General features: G+C 36.9%; 2 protein-coding genes across 5 annotated transcripts in view; one reads left to right on the forward strand and one right to left on the reverse strand.

Annotated features, from left to right (window-relative positions):
* Positions 1-9,913: 9,913 nt before the first annotated feature.
* LOC113503570 (zinc transporter ZIP3-like) lies at positions 9,914-10,871 on the forward strand (the record flags this gene model as incomplete). The annotated part of the gene is made up of 3 exons (XM_026885599.1): positions 9,914-10,159; positions 10,415-10,571; positions 10,704-10,871. Coding segments are annotated over 3 exons (420 nt in total), but the record flags the coding sequence as incomplete, so codon positions are not given.
* Positions 10,872-12,505: 1,634 nt separating this feature from the next.
* LOC113503490 overlaps positions 12,506-14,143 on the reverse strand; it is a 183,976-nt gene continuing 182,338 nt past the window's right edge. For all 4 annotated transcript variants that reach the window (XM_026885496.1, XM_026885497.1, XM_026885498.1 and 1 more), the window contains 2 exons: positions 13,778-13,872; positions 12,506-13,503 (listed from right to left, as the gene is read on the reverse strand). In XM_026885496.1, the coding sequence (XP_026741297.1) occupies positions 12,975-13,503; positions 13,778-13,872 (624 nt within the window). In that variant the 3' untranslated portion in view covers positions 12,506-12,974. The remainder of the gene's footprint in view (positions 13,504-13,777; positions 13,873-14,143) is intronic.

The raw sequence follows: 14,143 nt of genomic DNA on the forward strand, positions 1-14,143 counted from the left end.
ATCATCCTCTTTTCTACGAGCTATCATTGTAAATAGATCGTATATTTTTTTTACAATGGTATATTTTTTGTCAGTGTACTTTGATTACTGTTAGAAAAAAAATAGCGCGATTATAATTTGATTATTTCCTCTAAGGTGTAGAGGTATAATCAAAGTAATAAAATATTTATTGCCAAGCATAATAGGCGGCATGCAGTGCTATTAGCAAACTCCGTATAGTGTACCTACATATTCATAAAATGAAGTGTGAACATTTTGCATAAAATTTCCTAAACAGGAAAACTTGACTAGTGCTTATTATATTTGGCTATACCTAGGCGCAAAATGCCTTTTATTCGAGATATTGATTTTGCAAAATGATTTGTTGAACGGTGTAACGTTTTTTTAACAGATACTCTAAGGATACTATAGTCACATATACGTCTGTCAGTGTCAAAACAAGTCTATCTGTGTAAAATTCGATTAGGGGTCATCTTAGGGGCGAAGTAACCTGCCCTTTTTCCCAGGGTGCACTACCGAAACGAAATACCGTGCTGCAATGGTGCTAAGGGGTTATTTAGACCTTAAAAATGCTAGTTCATTTGATAACCTCAAATGACCGATAACAAAAATAATAAATAAATTCTTTGTTTTGATACATTTCGGTTATCTAATTACATTCAATGACATTAATGATCTAATTCTTTCTTATCTGTACAATGTTTGAAGTATAACTTCGTTTCACTCATGGTTCTCTTTTCCGACAGTCATGCGTCGTAATTTATAAAACAAAATTTATAAAATATTATAATTAAAATAATAAACTAAAGACGTATTGCATTATTCTTTGTGGAAGACCAGTGTAAGTTGACCTACCTGTAATCTTCAGATAACCTCGCAGACACCTAACAAGCTACTACAAGAGGGGGAGGACAAAGATCTTACAAAACTGGCCAGACGTTACATTATGACTAATGTAAATTCACATTGGATTTAATAAATTATAATAATAATAATATAATAAATCTTTATTTCAGACCAGTTCCATTATAAAAGTAGGTAACACAAAACATCAAAGAAATAAAATAAAATACAAATTAAACACAGTGTGAAGGCTTAACCAGTGTCTTAGCAACTGAGAGTCCCACCTATCAGTCAATACGTTTAGGACGCTATTGGTGCTAGTCCGCACTCGGTGAAGAAGTGAAGCACTGCGTTTTCTGATGATGGCATTAAAACCATCAGTGTGCGCGTCAGCAAACATGCCGAGGCACTGCAGAAACGCGGCAACCTGAGCAGCGTCCTAAATGTATTGTTGTATTGTACACGCAGGGCGTTATACGTCATCGCGTGATAGTTTACCCACAGAGAACACGTATACAATGACTGGCAATAGGCTTTAAACAAAGTCACTTTTACCGGAATCACTGCATCGCCGAAACCTGCGGGCCACATATTGCTTCTGACCGCAGCGCCCTACGTTCCCTCTCCAAGTCTTTATCCATTCCTTCAAGTCCTCTGAGACCCAGTACCGAGATACTTGAATTCGAGACTGCTTCAACTCGCTTACCACTTAAGGTGACAGGAACTGTTGCATAACTTTGTTGGCTAGCCTTAAATTCATATCTCACTCTTTTCGAATTGTATTTCAGTCCATGAGCCTCCGCATACACTTCACATATTCTAACTAACTTATTTTACCGCTGCCATTGAAGGCTCAACAGTACCATGTCGTCTGCGTAGCTTATGTGTTAACACAAACACCGTCTATGTGACATCCGACGCCGGTACTGTTGAGCTCACCAATAAGTCCGTTTCATATACAGGTTGAAGAGTCTGGGTAGGTCAGGCCACCCTGTCTCACTCCACAATTCAAACCTGTTACACTTGCTTGAGTCGGCGCCCCCAGCCCATTTCACTTACATTAGTCTGATTGTTTGTACCCAATGTTTCAAATAAGGACACAACCTCCTGGTTACAAGACGTTTCATCTTCCAAACTTTTCCCATAACTTTCTGTAAAGAAACGAGGTCGAACCGCCCTTGACAGGTCCAAAAAGCAAGCATACACCGGCGTCTTTCTGGTCACGTAGTACTGAACAGTCTCCTTGAGGCACATGATAGCACTCCTCTGGTTGACAAACACTGTCCGGGAAGGCCAAATTGTTGGTCGTGGAGGTTGATATGTTTATTTCAAGTGCTGCGTTCAAGCAGACTGAATAAAAATATACTAGAAATGAGAGAAGGCAGCGGTTGGTACATATTATGTAAATTTGAATTTTGTCTTCAAAATTAGTTATTTTCAGCTGGTTTCAGTTTCTAGTCATATATACGCTGATTGTTGGCTGTTTGGTTAATTAAACGGTTCATAAACGCATATTTGAGATCGCTCATATTTTGCAGTCCTTTATCTCGAGGCACGCCGTTTTTGTTATAAATGCGAATATGCCTATTAGGTTTCTCACACTACAAGTAATTAGTCTAACTAAAAAATGTTATGGCGGCAAACTCTTAGTTGATAAGCTGCAGGTTACTCCTACAACCAATTTTCATTTTCTTTCAAAATACACCTACAGTAAATTTTATTTAAATTTGGTTGCTAAGTGGCGATTTTTAAAGGTCAACAAGATTACAAGACTTCATTAAGAAATAACTAAAATCAACAATCAACTTGTCTGTCTTGCGATAATCCGAGCTTATCGTGGTAAACATCAAGGGGTCTACATTCACCTTACAAATAAATAATAATGTTATTGCTATTGTAGAATCGTGACAACATACTATGGTTCCACCGAACTAACTTGGCGCTTATGAAAAGGGATAAAAGTTTGTTAGAACGAGATCAAAGTGTACAAGCCCGTTGAGCGTAACAGAGACAACAATATTTTGTAGCTCTCGTACTTACCCGATATGCCAACTTACACTGGCCGCACTGTGCCCATCGAGCGCCATCTCTTTTTGCAACGAGAGATGCAAACATGATACGAGATAAAGACAAATGATATAAGTCCTAGTCTAAATATCAGTAGTGAAAGGACAACGCCTTTAAGCTCTACAGCCCACATTAAAGGATTCCAAGGTCTTGGGAACTCGTGGTGATTTCAGGATTAACCTTTTTGGTACCGTTTCTTGTTTAAAAGTCTTCCTGCTTGAACAACTTTAATTATCGTCTATTTGTTTTTGTAAGCTGAGCAGCGGGGATAGATCCCTTGTATGAGAGAAGCTAGAATCATCAGCAAACAAAATTATGTGGCGGTATAAAATTCCTAATTTGTATAATTTACTGGCATATAATTGCTTTAATTTTTTTTTTATTTGCTATAATTGACCACATTTTGAGAGCGTCGAGAGTAAAAACTTATTGCAGAATAAATAAAAATACCTTTTTTAAGTCGTATTTGTGATAAACGGGAAGTGAACTCGACACAACAGATGCTCAATGATACCATATTGTAAAAAAAAACAAGAGCGAACTATTTTATGGATGACAAACTGATACGTCAACCAACGATCTCTATGTCTGTTTTTGCACTTAAAATATTCGGACTCTCTTAATGGCGTTGTTTATTCAATAACAGTCCCTAAACATTAGGAAATAGGATATAAAGTAACTCCTACACCTGAACTTTACGGAGAACTTTTAAAACACCAATCCATATTACAGGACCCTTAAAGTAATTTAGCCAATTCTAAAATTAAAAGTTTTTATCGACATCCGTACCAATGTGATACACAAGATGGCTTGTTTGTCCTCTTGGCCGTATAAGGTCAATAAACTCCCTAAAAAAGGGTAGGGCTTGACACGCTTGCATGCACATTGCATGCATGCAACCGCATGCGAACTGAATTCGCGCGACTCTTAACAGAAACAGACATCTATACCCAACTGTCAAGGGCACTGATATTCTTTTATTTATTGGGAGTGGTAAATGGAAATGTTATAGTGTTTTGCCTGACGCAGTTTCAATATGGGAAAGTTATTTGTATTATTATATTATATGCATTTTCTCTTTATTCATAACCCGGCTACGTGCGACTAGGACTCGCCGTCTAATAGGCTAAATAAAAACAAATCGGTATTGTGACAAATAAATTTGTGGGCATTTAAACTCAAATTTATTTGTTACCCACATTACTTCGATTTTCATTTTGGTATTTGCGGTAACAGAAATTTATATTGTGTGACCACGGTTCATGAGACATCTGGTTCTAGATGGACATACAGGCAGGTAGAGCTTCAACCATTAAGGTTCTTAATAAAAAATGTAATGTTACACTGTACTAAAGATATGTTTAAAAACAAGTCATTCTTTTTAAAATTGTAGTGAACATCCTATAGCTTAATTAAATACAGATGCATCAAAATATTTGCCTTGCAATAGAGCTAACGTCGTAGTTTTCTATCTAATGTCTGATAAGATAGGTAATGTACACAATTGTAGATCCTACAGCCTTTCTATTAACAGCAAAACAATACCAAGACCATGTAACGTTTTCATGTATAAAACTATCATAATGTGGCTAACTTAACGTTCCATAGCTTTTAATAATAAGAATTTTAATTCTAATTAATTTGTAATCAATGCGAACTGATCTGATGAGAGATGGAGAAACCATATTACCAATTCGGAAGCATAGGATTATATATTGTCTAGGGTGTTAGTAGTTTTAAGGAAAACTCAAAATAAAATTAAGCTACTTACATATCGAATGGCAGGTGGCGTTTTGACCCCTGTATAACATGCCTTTACGTGGAGTCCGAATTGCTTTCATAACAAAAACATTAAGCTTAATATTTAAAGATTTCGCCGGGTCGTCCACCACACCAAGACCAGTTGAACCGGTATGGTAATAAAAAAACCTACACAGTATGTATTTCCTTACTATGTCCTACGGCTGACCGTTTCGAAAATAATTTTGGAATTTAATTATTGGAATACGGACCTTCTTTGGTCGCCATTTGTTTCCCTTTAAGTTATGAATGTTCTTCTTCGATATTTTTTGGGTGGCATACCTAAAGGGTTCAACGTTTACCCTAAAACTCAGCCTTGTGTCCATCTATATTGTATCTCATCAAGGGTGATAGATAGAGTGTTAAAATTTTCTTTTCTTATTACATCTCATATTAACCACCTTATTATACCGAAATAATGTAAGGTGGAAAATCGCGTTAATAATGTATCTATATCGAAATAATAAGCAATGTTTATGAAAGTTTTTATGACATTTATCGACACTGATAACAATATATTCTAGTTTAGTAAATGTTGCGTGACAATCGCGTGCTAAGCATATTGTCACGTTTCTTAGGTAATAAATTAAGCAATTTTGATGGGTCAATCCTTAATATGATGAATATATTCTCTATTAGTTAGCTTCTGTCTTTTGCTGTATTCAAAACTTTGGGATTGTCGTGGTAAACAAGTGTCATTACCAAATATAGTTTGCAATTAACATGTATACTTACCCTAGAGAAAAGGAAGGGATGCATTATTTAAAAGTTAGGTATGTGTAGGTACTTTATCAGTATAGGCACTTTATAAATTAAACAATATTGACGTTTTCCTGTCTAAAACCTCTTGGCGCCTACAAATTATCCGAAAACAACAATAAAAATCAGTTATACCAAAGAAATATATAAATAATTTATTTATTTGATGTTTTTTTTTTATTAAAATGCACATCAAGATTATCAACCTTATTTTAGGTACCTAAACCAATCCAGTTTGCGAGTTGAACGGTCACAAAACAGTTTGAAAAATGTCTTAAACAAAGTTGCGACGACTAGTTTTCTAACTCCTTCTAGATGTTGTTGGATATCTATTGACCTACATTATAACGATAGCTGATCCTTCAGAGATAACCGTGCAGTACACTCAACGGATTCGTTACTTCGTTATGTGATAAGCGGATCGTTAATTACTTAGATAAGGTTGAAACAATTACACGTAATGAGGTGTTATTGTTTTTTATCATTATGCTATTGCTTTCACATTTATTTTATTGAACGACAGTCGTTCTAAGGCATTCATTTATCTAAATTCGGATAATTTTGTAAACATTTAATTTATGGCAACACAAAATGTCTTTCTACTATACTACTACTGAGTCGGTTATCAATATAGTATTAATCTTTGTTATTATGGTTTTCAAATAGTTTTTGATATCATCAATGATTTGTTGCCAGATAAAAAATATATTTCATATAGGCCCGATTTTTCAATCGTCAGATAACTTTTATTTGAGGAATAAATATGGCCGTTTGACATATTTTCTATACAAAAGCTGTCAAAACGTCAAACATATTCGTCGAATAAAAGTTATCTAGTGATTGAAAAATCGGCCCTTAATCTTGTCAACTTAAAGAGTGGTTTTAGAAAAAGAAAAGTCTTTCATTTGTTAGCTGCTTTTAAAAATTGAAAGTGGACAAAAGATTTACCCACTTGATCCCATACTCTTCTGATTTTAAGGCACAATAATCTTCAAAACAAGACATTAACGTGTTCCGCTACGCCCCACCGTCTTTTCTGCCTACCTCGTTAACAACTTCCGGCTTAAGGAACCCATTCAATCGCGGTTTTGACCCACAATATATCGGGTATCATGCGGCTAGTATGTTTTATGATCAGCTTCGTTCCATTATCCATTTCTGACCTCCTATCTTTGAATACTTCGCAAAAAAATTGATTTGCTGCAAATCTATATACTCTACATTACACGAAAATATTTCTCCTAAGTCCTTACCTATACGTAATCATAAACCTGTGGCTAAATACCTATCTAGAATCTCCAACTTTAGTAAAAACGCTCAAATGTATGGAAATGACACGTCGTTTCGTTCAGTCTTAATTTTTTTTTTATTTTTTTTTTTATAATAAATGCGGACAACATCACATACATTGTTCTGAACCCAAAGTAAGTTGCGAAAGCACTTGTGTTATGGAATTCAGATACAACGAAGGTACCACAAACACCCAGACCCGAGACAATGTAGAAAATGTGATTTTTTACATTGACCCGACCGGGATCGAACCCGGGACCTCGGAGTTAGCGACACCTTGAAACCGGTGCGTACGCCACTCGACCACGGAGGTCGTCTTAAATCTGTCCTTTTCATTTATTTCAGTATTTTCTTTCATTGCCTACGGTGTCAAAATTGCACTTGGCTGTTTTAGTGTTGTTTTAAGAACATTTTTTCCAAATATACACTCTACAACAACACGCGACTTTATTATCAAAACTATGTCATAATTGATTCATTATCATAAACATTGTGTAATATACTCGTAGTTAACGTGGGTTTTCCTTGTCTCTATGGAGTATTACCTATGTGTCATTGGCTTGTTAGTTAGTACATAATGCATGCAATGCTGACATTTAGTCTGATAAAGGCAGTAAGTCCCCAGCAATATACGTATTTGAGGAAAATGTTGGTACACGCAATCGTCTACTTTAGTATTTTTTATTGTTTACTAGCTGTTACCAGCGGCACCGCCCGTTACAAATCAAAAATGATCCCAAAAACGTAAAATCCGTATAAAAACTATCCATTGTGTTTATTATACCAAGTTTTGTTCAAATCGGTTGATTGATTGTTGAGTGAAAGAGTAATAAAGACCCATTCATTATTACAAATGTTGATACGCGTTTGATGTTACGTCTGGAATCAGGGTTCGATCCCCGCGTGGGACGCTTATTCTCTAGTACGTTTGTTCTGAGTCTCTCTTTGTGCAAGTGACACACAGATTATGTTCCTTAATGCAGGTCGATATTTATTTAAAACCCCCTTCTAATTGCCATTAGAATCTGTTAGGCATGTTAACTTGGCTTCACGAGGAAAAACTACAACAATTTATAAATTGAGACGGGTTTTTCTATCAGGTAGTATCTATAGATGTTCAAAATATAAGGATAAATGTTTGAAATAGTCAGAAATGTGTAGTTAGAATTTGTATAAAACAATAGAAAAGTATTCCATAGACTCATAACCTTCAAAATATTAAAAACTCTAATTTAGTCTACAAGTTACAAATAATTAGTAAAGCATTGTTTATCTGTGTGGGTTGGTCACGCAAATCGAGCTCTTTTCTAATTGGGCTAGCCAAGGCCGCGGGACGGATGCATTGCCATCGTTTTGATACAGATAAGACAAATAATGTTAACATGTGTAATTATTTTAGTATTGGGGATACGATTTTTGCAATAGAACTTGAAACGTTGATTGCCGAAAGATCGCAATCATTAAAGAAATAAAAAATGAGTCCCGCATTAAGGAATATAATTATTTCTTTGTTTCTGAAACATTCGAGCTACATGAACAAAGACTCAGAAGAAACGTTCGAGGCTCACATAAATGATTGTCCTACGAGGACCGATCCCGGGATACGTCGCTCACAGTGTCAAAGTGGTCAGTAAAGGTAGTTAACATTGGAAAATAGGTACCAATTAATTAGGCCATTCGGATTTCAGTGCGTGTTTATTGATAGGCTTTTTGAGGCAGTATTGGAGGTTTGCATACTTTAGGTGTTGATTCTAGTTGCGTGTTACTAAAATGCCTTTGGAGAAGAACCGGTAACAATCTCCTATATGCTTGGTAATAGTCAATGTGGTCAGGATTTGTTTTCTTAACTTTATTGCAGAGAATATTTAGCATATCAGTTTTATTTGATTGCTCTTACCGGCCTGTGTTCCAGACTTCGGTTCATTAAACTTCTTCGATGACGTCATTTCCCTGAGACAATATTATTAATGTCGGTATCAATTTATTTAATTAACATATATTGACCTGTTTTCTTGTTTAATAACAATGGCCTCCTTAATTTGTTGTGGAAGAACAGGAGCGCATTCCGATTTTTTTTTCATACACTTGTTTTTATCTATGCATATCCGGTGGTATTTAGAGCTAAATATTTTACTATCTTTTTATTTTTTTGGCTAAGAATTCGAATCATAAAAAAACAGCTGTAGCTACACTTGATACCGTCGGTTTATCTATGTCATAAATAATTCTTCCTTGTTTTGGAAGGCACGTTACATCGGTCCCGGCTGTTATTGACACACCTTTGACAGGCGTGACGGTTATTCAGAAGCTAGAAAGTCTATAACCAGTCTAATCAAGTGTTGGCCAGGTAACTAGGTTCAGGAGGTCTAGCAGGCAGTATAGCTTCTTGTAAAACACTGGTACTTAATAATTCGGTTGGACTGGAAGCCGACCCCAACATAATTGGGGAAAGGCTAGAATGATAATTAAATTGAACGCCGGTGGTTGACATCGAAGATGTTTATTCTTTTATTAATAACCAATTATTAAATATTTGGAACGGAATGTAAGTAATTACCTACGATACATATCGTACCTACTTACCTAGATGCATTTAATGCGACCTGATAAGAGTCCACCTTATGCATTTATCTTTATTTTATTATGCTTCCTTTGATGCAAATGTAACTAAACATATAGGTGTATATGTAACGATAGCGTTGTGTAAAGGTAGAAGATTGATCGTGCCTTAATAATGAAATCATAAAATGGATGACTTCTTTATTAGGTACAGGGATATATTGAGCATATGGATTACATCCTTTTCACGTATTTAGCAAGTATCTATGTGACTTAGTTAGAATTTAGAGCCTAGAGTTTAAGAATAGATAACAAACCCAAGTTATGAGGGTTAAAAAAACAACGAAGCGCTCGACGCTCCGAGAATAGGTAGGTAGTGCCCGTGCGCTTCGCTTGGCTCGCCTTGGCGGGGGCACTGCCGTGCCCCCAGATAACAACGACAAAATGATATATTTTCAAAAGAAAATAGTCTCCCCAAGGGCTTAACCTTGATTTTCTTTATTTGTTGTTACAGAGGCAAGAAAAAACTAAATTAAAAAAAAACAAGTCCGTTACTGTTCAGGAGATACAACGAACTGCAAGTAAATATTAAATAAATATAATATTAAAACCAGTTGTTTTGTTTCAGATCTTGCTTCTCCTAGCTGCGGTCAGCTCTCACAAGTTCGTGGTCGGCTTCTGTCTGGGCGCGGAGCTCTGTGAGAACTTCCCGAACCGTGCGTGTGCGCACATCGTGTGCGTCACGCTGTTCAGCGCGGGCTCCGTGCTCGGCATCGGCATCGGCGCTGGGCTCGAGACTGTCAACTCTTTAAAGGATTCTGTCGCGATACCGGTTATGCAGGTATGTTAAAAATTATTTAAATATAATGTTGTTTTTGTGTCGTTGTTTGATCGAAGAATATTTACCGAGATCTGACATGATTCAAAACCAAAAGTAGGATTACCTAATGTCAGAGGCAGACTGATAGACAGAGGACTAGGAAATTTAAGCTGATTTTTTTGTGACTACATCAGAGGAATTCTAATCGTTTTTATAGTAACTTTACTTAAATCACAGTATCGCCATCTAGTGACAGTTCAAACCATCTTATTACAGGGACTGGCTGCAGGAACGCTGCTTTACGTGACAGTAAGTGAGGTGCTTCCCCGCGAGAGGGCGCGGTGGCACAAACGTCAGCGGAACGCGGGAATTTTGCAGTTCCTGTCTGTCGGACTTGGATTTGTTCTGATGTACTTGACTACTAAATATTTAGGTAAGGATCAAGTTATCAATTACGTTTCCTTTATTATTAATCCTCCGTTTTCAACTTTGTGTTTTCTTTGTGATCTATTCATCAATAGATGGCGTCGTAGTGAACTGTTTATATTTTTCCTTTTGTTTTCAGATCACGATGCTGCTTAATTATTTGACATATATTTAGTTACATGCCACTGTAAGAGAATAGTTTAAAGTTACTGATAACTTTTATAATTTTATATAATAGAGTAAGCCTTGATGGACCTTAAAAGTGATGTTTTAGGATATAAGGTGACAATAAAAGATTTTTTAGCTATTTCAGATTTTTATTTTATTTAAAGTTTTGTTTTTGATGTCAACAATAAAATAATATAATTATAGCTGTTGTGATGGTGGAACGTTGTAATTATTTGAGAGTGTTAAAGCAATTATGTAACTATACATAAACACTTGGGTCATTATTATTTTCAACTTTAATTCGTTTTACATAGGAATTGTGATGGTAAGTACATTGGATGTCAACGGCTAATAGAACTATATCATGCATTTAACAAACTTTTCTATATATTTAGCTGACCAATAAATTAGGTTTCATTGGCTTATATATAATTATAATTAATTAAACATGGCACTGTTCTGCGTAATGCTAGACAGGTTAGGTGATTACAGCGACATCTGGTAGATATGCAAAAAACTTTTTATTTGTTGCTTTTCGTCAACAGATGGCGCTACAAGTAAAATAAGGTGTAAGATTTTATTGTCGATGGATAGCGTTATCTTAATTATAAAAATATTCTCTCATTCTGTTATTACACATCTAAATGCACAAAATAATCTCAGTCCACAATACTATTGCGTTATTTATATACATCAATTATATTTTATGGAAGCGATTTCTACGTACAAACTAACATTCATACTGTATATCGGAATACCTCGTATTAAACAGTATAAATAGAATGAAATTAATCCTTAAAATAACTACATTTTTAAATACAATAAAAGTATTACAAAATAGAAAATAATACAGATCTTTGACTCGACGCACTTATGTCTAAGAAGTAAGTACTGTTACAAATAATAACAAAAATTATAAATTGTTAACTTTGAATAAATATTCTTAATTTTAAAAGGGAAGAGAGCATTATAATCAGTGGAACGACTTTACCTAGCGACCTTCTTCAAGTGAAACAACTGTTGGAGACGGATTCAATTTCGCATTAAAACATGAACACACTAAATAGGGCAAAACAAAAAATTATGTTCATAATGTGTCAAAACATTTTTAATGACGCTTTCATAGGATAATAAAATTTATTTTATTAACAAAACATTGCTTGGAGTTTAAAGTTATTTTCCAGCTACGATTGTGATTGAGTAATGTTATAAGATTCTTGTGTTTGACAGTTGGAATACAGAAATTATTAGATATAGGGTGTTTCACAGAAGAAGTATCGCTGACTTCACTACGACTGAATTTGTTAAGAAGTGATCACAGACTGCTCTTTAAGGACACTTTTAGAAACACCAACGTACTGCGAAATACAAGCCGAGAACGAATATTAGAAGCAAACATTAAAATTTGCCCAAGCTTTGTTATTGAGGAAGGCATTTTCAAATAGGATTCCAAATAGACCAATTCACGTTGCAGATTTAATTGAAAACCAGTATTACACAAAATAAAGCGGTTTACGAACGGTTTATGAACATTTGGGTATACGAGAGTATAGTGTTTTTAGTTAGAGCGGAGTAATAGGCATGCATCACGCAGTACATGGTTGTCTATGGTTGCAACTTTACTGAAAGTGTAGCGACGTGCGACAGGCGCGGTGAAGTCTTTATAACTCTATGCACCTCGATCAACCGGTAACTGTTACAATATACTGATATGAAGCTCATGTCACACGATGTAATAAACAGAATTACTGGATTGTATGAAAATTGACAGCATTTTAGGACAAAAAGGGGTTTTTCTGTTTGTTTCAATCGGTGAAAGATTCTTACAATCATGAATCAAATGATAGAGATGTTTATGTTATTACTCGTGTGATATTTGCTTTTAATTCTTATAGCATATACAGATAACGCATTGGAATTCAAAATTTCAACAATTCCCAGAATATAGTGAACTATTTAAATCTAAGGCACAAAAAGGCACTTTAATTTCATAAGATCGAGACTAACTAACGGACTACAACAAGAAGCGTAATATAGACGAAAAAATAAAATAAATACATTGATACATCGACCAGCGGCAGCAGCAACAAGCGCGCGCTCGAGACGGGCGAGGACAGCCCCCGGCGGCGCGCGGCTCCCGGCCGACCAGAAAACAACAGAAAAGGTATCCTTGTAAACGTAATACTATGGGACGATCCCAAATTTGTTCAAAGTCACGATTTCACTAGCACTGAGCCCGAAATCAGGTCTCGTCGTTTTCCACTACCCTCCTATTTCTCTTTCTCTGCTTGTGTCTTCTGCGGGCGGGTTTATTTGTTTTGGGTTTTATTTGGCACTCACAACCGGCGCGCACTCTCACATAGTCCATGGACCAGCCGCCGGAGCCGGGCACGGAGAAGTGTCCCTCGGTCCGCGGCTGCGGCGTCTCCGTGGCGGCGGAGTGCAGGTAGCGCACGAGGGCGTACGAGTACGAGTACTTCTGGATGCAGCGCGACTCGTTGTAGAGGCGCGCGTCCACGAAGCGGCACGGCTTGTCCACCACGTTGGGCGCGCACGACACCTCGAACAGGCGCTGCTGGTTCTCGCCGTCCTCGTACAGCTCCACGTACAGCCCGGTGGGCGTGCGCCCGCCCTTCTTGGTGACCATCTCCAGCACGGACGGGCAGCACTGCACGCCCTCCTTCTGGTTGCCCTCGCGCCGCAGTATGGACTGCATGTCGCGCCAGTGGGAGCGCTTCCACGCCGCGGTCATGTCCAGCTCCTCGTCCGTCCTGGAACACATGTTACAATATTAGAACATCTGTCATAAACACGACTTGGCATCGCACTACAGACGATGTCACATTTACTACCTATCTTGTTCCATACGTCCTTATTCCTATCCCTACTTTGGAGCATCTCATGTAAGTTTTGAATAATACCAAGCTCGTAGTATTTCTTTGGGCCGATAAAACTTAAGTGACATCGTCAATGATTCTTGTTCTAGTTTTTGACAATGTGGTATGTTGGGAGTCTACTCTAACATAGTTCAGTGGCAATACTTACAACACGCGGTGCGAGTAGTGAGGTTGGGGCGCGCGGCGCACGCGGCTCACGTTGGCTATCACGTCGCCCGCGTCCGCCACTGCACCACACAGCACCTGCGGAACACAACACATAGTGAGGACTTGGAGAAAGTACAGCTCGCTGTAGGACTTAATCAGATGGGGGCTAGAGTAGAGGTAAGTCGATAGGTTTGGCTCGACGAATGACTTTGAGGGAAAGTAAATACTGTGCTGTGTGAACTGATTTTTGAATAAATTCAATATAAATACTCATGTCTTGAAAAATTAAAATAATAAAATAATTTATTTGGCTAACTTTTGAACAATTCTTGGCTATATTTGGACTATTAGGAATTTCCGATAGATA

Source organism: Trichoplusia ni, chromosome 19, assembly GCF_003590095.1.
Source record: "Trichoplusia ni isolate ovarian cell line Hi5 chromosome 19, tn1, whole genome shotgun sequence".
Lineage (NCBI taxonomy): Eukaryota > Metazoa > Arthropoda > Insecta > Lepidoptera > Noctuidae > Trichoplusia > Trichoplusia ni.